This window comes from Chamaea fasciata, unplaced genomic scaffold (assembly GCF_029207755.1).
Source record: "Chamaea fasciata isolate MVZ Bird 193981 ecotype frontalis unplaced genomic scaffold, bChaFas1.0.hap1 SCAF_20, whole genome shotgun sequence".
Taxonomy (NCBI): domain Eukaryota; kingdom Metazoa; phylum Chordata; class Aves; order Passeriformes; family Sylviidae; genus Chamaea; species Chamaea fasciata.
Window position 1 is genome coordinate 1,609,522 of NW_027094105.1, and position 13,131 is coordinate 1,622,652.

At 48.5% G+C, this 13,131-nt stretch overlaps 1 protein-coding gene across 2 annotated transcripts in view; it reads left to right on the forward strand.

Moving 5' to 3' along the window:
* PNPLA7 (patatin like phospholipase domain containing 7) overlaps nt 1-13,131 on the forward strand; it is a 122,135-nt gene that overhangs the window by 77,006 nt on the left and 31,998 nt on the right. For both annotated transcript variants that reach the window (XM_066201055.1, XM_066201056.1), the window contains exon 26: nt 190-308. In XM_066201055.1, coding sequence (XP_066057152.1) covers nt 190-308 — 119 coding nt within the window. The remainder of the gene's footprint in view (nt 1-189; nt 309-13,131) is intronic.

The following is a 13,131-nucleotide window of genomic DNA, read 5'->3' on the forward strand; positions in this document are numbered from 1 at the left end:
TGCACACAGGGACAGACAAGGGTGAGGTCCCCTCTCAGTCCTGTTTTCCCCAGGCTGAGCAGCCCCAGCTCCCCCAGCATTCCCTCACTAGAGAAAAGCTCCAATCTCCTCATCTTTGCAGCATCTTCTAGCAGGCTGCTGTTGGCTCTGCCTGCCCGTGCAGTGACCGTGCCTGGCTCTCCTCTGCAGGTGGAGATGTACGAACGAGTGTTCCAGAAGACCCCAGACCGTCACTCGGACTTCTCGCGCCTGGCCCGGGTGCTGACGGGCAACGCCATCGCGCTGGTGCTGGGCGGCGGAGGGGCCAGGTAGGAGTGTCCTGGGTGTCCTGCCTGGCCTGGGTGGGCTCTGGGCAGCCTGGCCTGGGCAAGGACACCCTGCCCATGGCAGCGGGGGGAACAGGATGGGCTCCAAGGTCCCTCCCAACCCAGACCACTCTGGGAGTCTGTGCTGGTGCATCCGCCAGATCTGAGAGCTGTCCCTGGGCTGGGATGGATCCCTCGGGAGAACAGAGATCCTGGGACAGCAGCCCTGCTCTGCAGGCAGCATTTGGGGGGAGGAGACACTGAGGAATTACACAAACTTAGCCTGCTGTGGGAATTTGTGCAGAATTCCTGCAGAAGGAACATGAGCGTTTGTGACCTCTTGAGGTCTCTCATAATGGTTTAATACCAGGAGGTGACCAGGGCACGAAAGATGACGTTTCTTTCTGTTGGCCTACACTATGGATTTTTTTTCCCTTATGGACTCTTATATTAGAAAATGGCTCACAGTATTTCAAAGCTCCTCAAAGTTTGAGCAGTAAGAGGAATTATGTCCTCTAATGGAGAATGTTCTCATCTTTGTAATCCTCCAAACCCCCAGGTACCCATACACTTTGACAGCCTTACCTTACAGAAAGACTGTGCTTTCGCAGACACAAGGACAAGGTGTATGCTGAGGACTCTGTTAGAATTCCATCTGAAACCCCAGTGAGCTTTAGAAATAAACTATTGCTGGCATTTTTCTTTGGAATCCCTTTTTGCTTGGAGAGTTTTCTGTTGAGACAGAATTGAGTCGCCCTTTCTCTCACATGAGCGCCGCCTTCGTTGTCTCCATCGCTGTGTTCTTGAAGCCCTGCTTGAAAAGAGTGCTTTGAAATACAGCTTTCAAAAAAAAAAAAAAAAAAAATCCCTAATTTGCACAGGGTCTGTCTAAGTGCACAGAAATATCACATTTTTGTCGTTGTGCCAGCGCGTGCTTCAGGGGAGCCTTCACTGCAGGGAAGGCTGGAGCTCCTTTGTGCCAGCTCCTCCTGAGCAGTCCCTGGTGCTGAGACAGCCAGAGCTGGTTCCTCGAGTGTCTCACAGGTGCCTTGATCCTGCTCCCTTTCACAGCCCCTCACCTCAGCTGGTTTCAGGATTTCATTCTGAGGCAAGCTTTGTCCTGTGGAGACACAAAGCAGAACAACAGAGGGGAGCTTCTGTTTTATCTGAGTATCTCAGGAGGCTTCTCATCCACTGATGCAGAACATTTGTGGTTTGTTCTTTGTTCCTAGCTGATAGCTCTGCCTCTACCAGAGCCTGTGTCATGCTAAATATGTGCACTCCTGTACTGCTGGCAGCACATTTTGCTTGTTCCCTTCCTTCCTTCCTTCTGTAACACTGCTGTAATTTTTTGCCAAACTGTTTATTTTTTTATTCTACTACTTAATTTACAAGCTCCCACCTGTGGGTGTGCAGGATCTGAGGTAAGGAGGAGTAGGGTCCCTGTGTTGGTCCTGTGTTGTCCCTCTCTGCAAAGCTGCTCTGCTGCTGTCTTGGCTGGGGGGACTCTGGATGCTCATTACCCATTCAGCAATGAGCCATGGGCCATTAGCCATCACTCTGCTCATTTCTGCATCCCTGAATGGGGAGGACTTGAAGAGGATTAAGGGCAGAGTGGATAAATGGGATATTTCTTCCTTCTCTGAAGCGTTTGCTATGCCACAGACTGAAATGCTTGTTCAGGGGTTCCAGGCTGGCACAGGGGTGGTGTGAGCACTGTGTTTTCCCTGGAAAGGTACAGAATGCTGTTCTAGCCGTTAAATAATCATCTAAATTGATGTTAGATAAAGATTTTTCCAAGTGAGCATATAATTAAGACTGGGGAGAAGACAAAATTACTCTGAAACATGTAAAGGTCCAGAATTACTCTGAATCTCTGCCTTTGGAAGGGCAAAATAAATTCTCAGATTGCCCATTTCTACTAACAAGGGAATTTCAAGAGATTAGGTTAGGTACTTAAAATCATCCTGTGGTTAAAACACAGTCAGACTAAGAATGTCTTGGTGGGTCTCTGCACAGGCTGTTGATGGCCTTTGGATAATAATTACATGAGTAACCTCCCAGCTTGCTCTCAGAGCAGGAATCATGCAAGTCACACAGCCAGGGGGAAGTGACAGTGACAGGGGCTGGCTGGTGGGTATTTGTTCAAGGTATTGTGTTCTGTGACTCCAGTAATATCAATTATTTAGTTGTTATTTTGGGAATGTTTGTCTGGCTTCTCAGTGACAGCCGGATTGGGAGGTTTTACCACGAGCAGCCTCCTAGTAATTATCGTTGTGGTTTGTCATGACAAAAGGCTCATAGGAACTAAAGGTTTTGTCTCTCCTCTGAGCATAAAAATAAAACAACTTGAAGTGATACGGTTCTAAAATTACAGCGTTTTGCGTTTGTTAAATGCTAACTTAATTTTAGTTAGAAACGTCGTGGAGTTTGAGGGAAGGAAAGGGGATTTGTGTTCAGGAAAATAATACCTTTGAGGTGTAGTTGTGAGAATAATGACACATCAAGCCCTGCAAAAAAGGCATAAGCCTTCCATAAATAATTGTCCTGACCTTTAGCCCTCCCACGTACGGCCCACCCCTTCTTTGGTTTGCTGTGGTTGCCTTAGCAAAGCTGTTTGAAAACTAAAATTTCTAGGGAGTAAATAATTATTACAGAACTATCTGGGAATCCCTAAGGCTTTGGGAAAAAATTGGTTGGGCTGTTCCAGAATCGCAGAGTATCCTGAGCTGGAAGGGACCCACAAGGATCTTCACTCCTGTCCCTGCACAGACATCCCAGCAATCCCACCCTGAGCATTTCAACCTCTCCTGAGGAGCTGCTGTCAAAGGATATTTATAGATATTTCATCAGGGTGTCTTTTCATTTCTCCTTTCTCTGTTCAGTTTTCTGCTCAAACTTGTTATCTCACCTCAGCACTTGATGTGTCAGGTAGCTGGGTTTTTTTTGCAGTTTCCTTGCTGACTCTACAGATGTGGCTCAGACCATTTCATTTTGGGCAGTCGGCTTGTTTCGGCAACTTGTCCTTTCTGCCTTTTCTTTGTTTCCAGCTCTGGCTCTCTGGAAAGGGAGGATAAAAGCAGCCGTGTAGGAGAAGCAAATTCTGCCCCTTTTGTTATGGGATCTCCGTGTCTGATGAATGCTCCCGTTGTCTCCTCTGTGTGTCTGTGCTGCTGCAGCCTGTGCCACGTGCAGGGTGCTCACACTCCAGGTTCTTAGAGAAGGACAAACAGGCAGGTCCACCTTCAGCTGGTCACTCACGGGCTGCTGCTGAGCTCCTTAAGGCCTGGCTTTATCTTCCTATTCAATGGCTTTAGCCAGAGGTGAAGAGGCTGGGAGAGTTCCTGAGAAGCAGATCTCAATTGCTCTGCTCTCAGGAGATCACATATGCCCTCTGCACTCTGTGTTTGACTCCGGGATTGCAGGGAGAACAAACCACGGAGGATTTTCTGTGGATTTTCTGTGTTTGTGGTGTTTGGCTGCAGCTCCAGCTCACTCAGACAACTTTGAGTAAAATCCTGCTTGTCAGTCCTGCCTCCTGTCTCTGCTGCCAGACACTGATCTGTTCTTCAAGAAGGCACAAGGAATTTGTATGTCCTTTGTCTGCACTGGGACAAAGCCCTGGCACAGGCAGGATGGGCAGAGCTGCATTCAGTGCCTGGAAGGGATGCACAGGTCACACTGTCCTGTACAAGCAAGGAGCAGGTGGGACGTGCCCACAGCCACCTGGGGATATGGTGGATGCACACATTCATCTCCAGGAACTTTTATTTGGAGGCTGAGCCCAGTGTGACAGCATAATTGGGAGGGTTTTGCCCCTTTGTGTTCCTGAGCAATCATGGAGGAAAAGAAACGGACGCATAGCTCCCAACACACCATAAGGAAAAAATTGAAACAGATTTTGAGAACTTGAGAACTTTAGAAAATCCTGTTCCTTTTCTGACTGTTGGTGCTTTTAGCCTGCAAGTGTGGCTGGGAGGTGAGGAGCTCTTGCCTAGGAACAAACCCTCTGGTGCTTCCCCCGCTCCATCCTGCTAAAAAAGGAATCGAGTTTGGGGATTGATGACCTGATCTACCCATGTAAAACACTTTAAGGCAAGTAAGTGCTGTGCTGTGAGATCTGATATTCCTCCTCAGGTTGTCTGGGGAGCTCCTGGCTGCCTTCAGCAGGCACAGAGACATGGTGCTGCTGCTCCATGGCTGGTGACACAGCGTTTTAATTACACACCCAGCAATTAAGTGCTGGCCGAGCTGGCAGGATACAGAAGCTGAATCTGCAATATCCTCATGTGCAGAGTCAGAAATTATTAATAAAGACACTAGTAAGTTTTGGGGGTTGATTTGTTTTTCTCTTTGGTTTGTTACTCTTACATGGAGAGGAGCCTTAAAGCAAAACCCTTGTGGTCCCATCCTGGTTGAGGGCAGCTGCTTCTTAATTCTTTCCTTTTCTCATAATAATTGGTTAGAGACAGTGTTTGGTGCTTACCCTGTTACTTAGATGTTCAATGCCTCCTTCTTAATTGGATTTTGCCCTCTTAACTCTGAGAAACTTTCACTTCTGCACTGCGTGGTGCAGGTCTGGTGTTTGGCAAGAGGGTCTCTGCAGGCAAAAGAAATTTCTTTCTTGCCTCCTGTGAAATTCTCATCAGCTTTTTTGCCTGAGAGGAGTCATGAAGCCATTGTTCTTTCCCTTGCTTGAATTCATTAAGGAAAAATTGACAAGCTGCCAGAATTAATGAACATTTAAATTCTCATCAGCGTAATGTGGTAATGACTGAGGAATGTGCTGCAAGGAAAAGAGGGTGGAAATAGCACCTCTGCTTTTGGGGGCTTTGTTTAGTTCTCCCAGGGCCAAAGAGCAACATGGGAAGGTCTGTTTTCCAGCACTGCTGCTGTGGAGAGGAGCTGAGATCCCTTGTGCGGTGTCATCTTTTGCTCCATGTCCACAAAAGCAGAGAGAGGCACAGGGGGAGAAAACAGGGAAGGCTGAAGACTGCACAGAAAATATCTAAGCTCAGTGAGGGTTTTAGGGCCTAATAAAGGTGATGTCCCCTGAGTCAGGACTGAGGTTTGGCTCCAGGGGGTGGAGGGGCTGGCTGGAGGTGCAGTGGTAGAGTTGACACCTCATAGCCCAACTTCCAGCGTGTGATGCAACATCTGAGGAATAAAAGCTGAAATTTGAGGTGGAAATGCTGCTCCAATGACAAAATGCTGTCCTTGGCATGGACAATTTGCTCCCATGGTGCTGACAGCTCCCTTCCCTGGCTGCAGCTCCTTTTCCTGCATTGTGGTTATGAAACCCTGGGGTTCAGTCTTGGGCAATAACAGAACCTCCTGGGGAGACTCTGAGGTTTTATGGTGCAGGTGCTTTGGATTCAGTTCCAGCAGTTAAGAAAGATTAATTCTTATTCCTCAGCTAAGACAGGTAACTAATGATGGGAGGCTTTTTACCCCTATCAGGAGGAGAAGTGTGTGCCTGGATGTTGTTTAAAAGTGCCACTGCAGAGCTGCAGAACTTGAGATGGAGCTGGTGGACTCCTGAGATGGATTACCGAACCTCAGATACAGGGAGGGAACTGGAAGTGTGAGGAGAGTTACTTTCTTAAACTAATAAACCTTACCACAGGCACCCAGACAACATGCTCTTAGGGCGTGTGGGAGGAGAGGGGAGGAATTTGCTGCCTGAAGGAGGCAGCTCCAGAGGAAAACACTTGGAAAACACTGCCAGAAAAAACAGTGAAGAGCAGTGTTTCCCCCTATGGGATCCTAAAGACACTTAATATAGATTTTACAGAAGGGATGAAAGAAAATCCCATGGGAATGTCCTGGGCTCTTGGTGTTCCTCACATAAACTAGAACACAGTAAACGTTTTTCAGCTCCTTTGCTGGGCTCAAGACTTAACATGGGCTGAGTCTGGTGAGAGGCACTCCAGGGCAGGAGGGGTGTGGGGTCTCTGGAGCCCAAGTGCTGTCGTGACCAGTTCCTTGTCTGGAGGATAAAAGTAATTTCTTGAGAACTTGCTTAACAATGTTTCTCCACGCTTCCATATCTACATCATACACAACCTATTTTCCTTTTTTCTTTTCCCACCTGGCCGTGTCTGCCACTCTCTAAGTCGTTTCCCTTTCTCACACATCCAATCCTTGAGATTTCCCAGTTTCTTTGCACTGTTTTTGCTCCACACTCATTTCTTCTTGTCTTTACATCTGCCCTTTAGTTCCTTTCTCAGTCTTTGTTTTCAAGTCCTCTTGCAAATTGTGAGATTTTCACCTACTGTGAAAAAGTGCAGTTTGCCAACTTTTTATTGCCATGCTGGTGCGTGCCTGTGTGTCAACAGAAATGCACTTGGCTTTGAAATCATTCCAGATCATGCCGTGAGCTTCAGGACTGCACCAAGTTTGCAAAAGCTTATTGATTGCAATGTTTTAATGTTGTTTTCAGTGGTTCGTAATGGGGCACAGGTATCCCCTTCATTTGGAGTCTGACTCACAGTGCTTAAAATTCACAGGGCACAGAGCTGGCAGCTTGAAACGTATAAAAACAGGATTCAGGGCTGTGTTTTTTCCTGAAGTGCTCAGAAAACATAGGCTGAGGAGATGCTTGTTCAGAAGTAAATTATAGAACAAAACTGTTGCTAAAACCTTTGTTCTTCATTGTGACCTTGGCTAGGAGGGGTTTGGAAGGGCAGCACAAGCCTCTCCAAGTGCTCTTGGTGCCATGAGCCACTGGCAACTCTGAAGGGTTCAGTCACTGGGGAGAGGAAGGAACAGGCAGGATTTCATGGGGCAGGTGCTCAGCTGCTGATGGGATTGAGGAAATGGCTTAAAGCCTCAGAGCTGTGCTCTCCTTTGGTGAAACACAGCGTGGCCAGGTCACCCTCTGGAGCTCTGAGATGGCTCTGGAGCACTTAGAGGGAAGAGAAACACAAACCATTACCAGGAGGAGTTGTTTGGGGTTTCAGGAGGATGTTGTTATCTCCAAATGTAAATGGATTTATGCTGCTGTCTTGTGGGTTGGATGTGTCTGGGGAATTTGCTTGAAACTTGCCATCCAATTATTCTGATGGAGTTGTCTCTTCACTCCAGCAGGCAGAGGGGTGACCAGGTGACACCTTGTGCTGTCTGGGTGCAGTGCCAAGACATGATCAGTGTTTGTGCTGGGGCTTGGGGGTATCTTTGCCTCCTCTGGCAGGAGGGATCTGGGTGCTGGGCTTTGCTGGGGGCTGGCCAAGATCCCTGTCTCCAGCCTGGTGTCTGGCAGCCTTGGATGGAGCCTGTCTGGCACTGGGTTCACACCATTTCCTGATTTCCACTTGCATCAGACAAGAGCAAGGATTTTTTTGCAATTCCTGTCTTTTCTTTGTCTCCCCCTGATGCAGTCAGGCAGCATCCCTGAAATTCCTGTTCCATTTCCAGGTGCTTGCTGGAGGTACTGAGCTGGCACGTAAGGGCTGTACTTTTCTCTCCTCTAGCAAGACAGGTCTTGAAGAATATGTGCTGCTAAAAGGATCCCATTCCTCATCCTGATCATGCTCTGAAGTTCCAGCAAATTAAGCTGAGATATGAAAGGAACTTGAAAAATGCTTCTTCCCTGGGTTTAAAGGGAAGAATCAGGCTTGCTGTGCAGCATCTGCACTCTGTCAGTGCCCAGTAACAGCTGAGGAAGCAGGATTTCTGCAGCAGGGAAGTATCAAAATGATACAAAAGGGGCTCAATCTGCTTTGTGTCATGGAAAAAAAAAAAAAAAAAAAAGACCACTCCAACCTCTGAATAGTTGAAATATCTTTCCTCCAGTTTCTGTTTGTCAAAGTAATCCCTTTGTACACCAGGCCAGTCTGTCTCTTGACTTTGGAAAGGCAGGAAGTTGGCAGCTCTGAGGTTAATCCTTGTGGCCTTTGCAGTCTTCCCCGATCATGGCCAGCCTGAGCTGGCTGGGAGCATTTTGGAGCAGGGGAAGCTGTTTGATGACCTGTATTCTGGCTTTTGTGTGTGTAGGTAAGTGCCAGTACCTCAGTGCACAGTGGAGTGGGGTTTTTGAAACTCAGACTGATGCATGGGGGAGCTTCAGAGCTTGTAATTGCTCCTGTAAGTGCTCGGAGAACTGTCCTGTGCTGGGTGTCTGTGCTCTTGTCACTAATGGAGCATCCATTGCCACGTGCAGATAAACCAGAGGGAAAGCTGAATTCCAGAGTCAAGCTTCTGGATTCTCAGCATCTTTCAAAACGTAGATTTGATTCAGGGCAATATTCAGGAGGTAAAATAACAGAGAAGCAGCTAAACTCTTTATCCTTAAAGATAAAACTGCACCTTTGACTTGGTGTTTCACTTGTGCTGCTCTTTTGAAGAGGCCAGAGGAGTAAGGTAAAGAAAGTGGGCTCCTACTGGGAAAAGGTGATGATAATGGATATCTAACTCGAGTCTTATCCAGGTCAGCCCTAGAGTTAGGTTGTTTGAACAAACAGAAAACAACCCCTAAAAATAAATCAGTGAGTTTTATTTACTGTTGTTGAGCAAAGCTCCTGAGACATGGTTGGGAGCTCCTCTGAGGGCCTCGGGCTCTGTGTTTGCAGATGGTTGGGAAGAGGCTGCAGCCTAATTGCTCCTGAGAGGCTCTGCTTGGATTTCTGCAGGGAGGGACCATCCCCAGCCGTGCCCGGCGTTCATCGTGGTTTTGGTCGTGCTTGTGCACAATCAGAGCTCTGCCTGCAGTGGGCAGGGGAAAGGCAGAGCCTGTGGCTGCTCCCACATTGCCAGACCTGAATGCCAGGGACATTGTGGGACAGTTGGGTCATCACGTGCCCACCAAAGCTGTGTTCGCATGGATTGGCACCCACGGAATGCTTAATGATCTGATTTTTCCTTTTCCCATGTGCAGCACCGCTGTAATTGCTCATTTGCTCCCATCTGGCCACGGAGGTTGAAGGTTATGACAGCTTCTCTTAAACCCTCCAAGAAGCAGCAGGAGCTTGGGGAGTTACCGACTTCAAAGTTATTGGTTTAAAAAATCCCTAAAATTAATTGCAGGACTCTCCTGTCCTGATCTTCAGTCTTTCCCACCAAAGTCGTTTATTCACAGCACTGCTAAACAGGTGAAATTAAACAGGGAGGTGGTGGAGATGTGGGTCAGCTCTTGTTGCTGGCTTTGCACCTTTTTTAATCAGATGTAAAAGCATGTGCTGTGTTCACTTCCCATGGAGCAGCTGTAAAGCTCTGTTGGCAAGTCCCCGTGCTTTCAGGAGTATGGTTCTTACATTGCTGTGATTTGGGGGAATCTCTGTCCAGCCCTACCTGGGCAGTGAGCTTTCCTGTTAAGAAAAAGTAAATTCTCAGTTATATTCTCTAAAGTGCTTTGGTCTTATTTCTGCAGCTTCCAGAAGTTGTGCTCAGAATGGGTTCTTCCAAGGCTTTCATAAATAAGTCTCAGAGGGGTGGGGAAGGAGGATATATTTGTTTTCCATGAGAAATTATCTTCCTTTGCAGATGACAACCGAATTGTTCCTTGGCTCAGAGGAAGAGACAGGATTTTGTGACATCCCCAAGTGGGTGCAGTTTGTCATTCAGCCACTTCCCTGCTCCTGTGCCCCTCTCCAAGCATGCTGCTGCCAGCTGGGATCAGAAAACAAAAACCTTGGTGCATTTTATGATTTACTTTGACTATTTTGTGCTTTTTCTCCCCTCCAGTGCCTTCCTCCTCTATCCCTTCACACCCCAGGGCTGGGTAGCCTGAACACATTTTGCTCATTTGTTTCTGTGTCAGGCACAAATCTCTTTGTTTAAAGCTTGTTCTAAAGTTAGTGTATAAAGCAGAAACAAGATCAGGGCTATAAAAGGACATTGTATTTGGATTTTCTTGCAGGAAGGGGATTTCACTGGGCTTGTGATAAATAGGAGATGCTTTTTCTGCCTGATGTGCCTGCCTGGCACAGGGTGTGATCTCTGCAGCATGGCAAGGCCAAAGGTAAATGGGTCCTGAGCTCTGGCTTAAGGAGTTGGTGGGAATCTGAGGGCAAAGCAAAGTGGGAGGATGGAATGAGATTGTTAATGGAGGGGAAGACAAGAAAAAATCAGGTCTCTGGATCAATATGTGTGGGCTGTGAAAGGGAAGAAGCTTCCTCCAGGGCAGCTGCTAGGAGAGATCCTGCTGATTGTTGGACGTTAGGATGAGATTCCAGTGATGTGGGGTTATTCCCTCTCTTTATCTTAGAAATGGTGCTTAGTTGATTAATCAATTAATTAACATTGTCAAGATTGGAAAGTTCCTTGCAAGTGCTCACGTAGAACCATGGCTGCAGAAATGCAGGGGTCTGGTTTCTGTGCTCCTTTGGAGCTGGCAGAAAATCACTGCAATAATTCTGGCTGATTTATGATGCCGGGAAGTTTTATGGTCAGGAAAGCTGGGAAATAATGTTATTGGAGAGATATAACTGGGATTAGATTTCAAAGCAATGTTTGGGTATATTGCTGCTGCTGCAAAAGCTTGGAGGTGCCAATTGGAGATGGTCCATTGCAACTTGTAGCAGACTCGCTCCATTTCTGAGCCAGTGACTGAACCACTCAGTGCCAGGATCAGCCACACAACACACCAAAAAATGCTGCTGTTTATCTGAAGAAGAGGCTTTTCCTTATTTCACCTTTCCTGATGCCACTCCATGTAGCTCTTCACATAAACAGCATCCAAGTTCCACTCCCCCCAGTACAAAGAACATCTCCACAACGACTCCAGGAAGGATCTAGAACCACCAGCACCCCTCATTTAATGGTTCTGTAGTGCTTGTAGCTGCATCTGTTATTGAGAGCTGCAGGCTCAGTCACCAGCCCCAGTTTTGGGATTGTGGTCCCTGTGTGCTGGACATGGATTTCAGGATGTGCTGTCCAGTCCTGTGGGGTTGGAAACTCAGCCACCTTCAGTTTGTTTCTGTTGTGCTCCGAGCAGAGTTGGGGGAGTGGTTGCCCAAGGCACCACTTTTTGCACATCTCCAAAATGGACATGGTAAATACAAATTCATAGAATCGCAGAATTGTTAAGGCTGGGAAAGACCTTTCAGATCATTGAGTCCAACCATTCCCCCAGCACTGCCCTGTCCCCAAATGTCACATCCATGTGGCCCTCCAGGGCTGGGGACTCCACCACTGCCCTCAGCAGCCTGTGAAGGGCTGCACACCCCTTCCAGGGAAAAGCTGTTTTTATGGCTTTGCTGCTTCTGAGGGCGTCTTAATTCAGGTTTTTGGGATCTAATGGAGCTTAATAAAGCCCCCTTGACAACTTGTCTGTTTTTCTGCCTCCTTTGCCATGTAGCTCCGTCAGGAAGGAGGGGCAGGAAGCTGTGTCCCACTCTGGGGAGGCTTTGGTGGGAGAAACAGCAGAGCTCTGCAGCAGCCATGGCCTTAATCCTTCTTTAGCCAAAGGAAGCAGCATCTCTTCAGAGCATTCAGGGAGATCTCCTTCATCCTGCCCAGTCAGTTAGGAGGAGAGATGGGGGCTGCTGAGGCTGGATTCCTCTTTGAATCCAGCTTCCTTTTTGAAGCTGACGTGGGCTTTGGAGGTGGTTGAGCTGCAGCCTTGCCTGGCTGCCCCATTGGCCATGGTCTGAAAATCAAGTGTCCCCTCCATGGTCTGAAAACCGAGTGTCCCCTCTGGCTGCTCCCAGGCTGGAGTTGTTCTTTCCAGCACAGGCAGCATCCTGCTGGTGTGTTAAACGTGGCTCGTGGGGAAGATAACTGGTGCACAAAATATTGGTTTTGTATTGATTGTGTTTCCTTCAGCCCCTGAGCAGGGAGGACAGCCTGCCTTCCTTGCTGGCACTTTGATGTGGGATGTCCTGCTGCATTGGCTGCCTTCTCCTGAGCCGGATTAATCCCAGCTCTGGCAGCACGTGCAGCGCTGGCACATGCACGGCTCACAGGGGAATTTTCCTTTTATCAGTTCTGCTCTGGCCTTCGTGCATTGCAGTCACATGCCAGCAGCACTTCCCCAGGGGATGAAAGCAAGGGCTGATTTCAGCAGCAGGAATTTTCCTGCAAGACCTTCTGGCAGAAAGGCTGAGCTCTGTGTGTGTGCTGGGCTGAGGTATTTAGGGAAGCAGGTCTCCAATCCTATAACTCCCCCCTCTGCTTTGTGGTCATTTCTTTCCCAGAATCACAGAGTATCCTGAGCTGGAGGGTCCCACCAGGATCACCCAGCCCAGCCCCTGTCCCTGCACAGATCCCCCACCAACCCCACCCTGGGCATCCCTGGCAGCGCTGTCCAAAGGCTCCTGGAGCTCTGGCAGCCTCGGGGCCGTGCCCATTCCCTGGGGAGCCTGGGCAGTGCCCAGCACCCTCTGGGGGAAGAACCTTTCCCTGCTCTGCAGCCTGAACCTGCCCTGGCCCAGCTCCAGCCCTTCCCTGACTCCTGGCCCTGGTCACGCAGAGAAGGGAACAGAGCTGTCCCTGTTCTTCCTCTCACAAGGAACCTGCACTGAGGTCTCCCCTCAGTCTCCTCTTGTCCAGGTGACCAGACCAAGTGACTTCTTTGTGACCACAAGTAGCAAACAAGGAATGGTGCTTGGAGTTTAGCCAGCACAGCTTCTGGAGCCTCATTCAGCACAGGGATCACGATTTGGTGCAGAAAGCAGCACTTGGGGCAGCTGATGCCCAGAGCAGCCCTTGCTTTGTGTTGCTCAGGTCAGGCTGAGGCAGTGGCAGGGCTGAGAACAGAGCCTGGCTCTGGCTTCCAGCTGCTCCTCCAGCTGGGTGATGCTGGTTCAGCTCTGCAAAGGGCGTTAGTGAACCAGGCCTGTCCTGGGCACTGGATACAATGAGAAAATTTCTGTTCAGGTACTGGTTG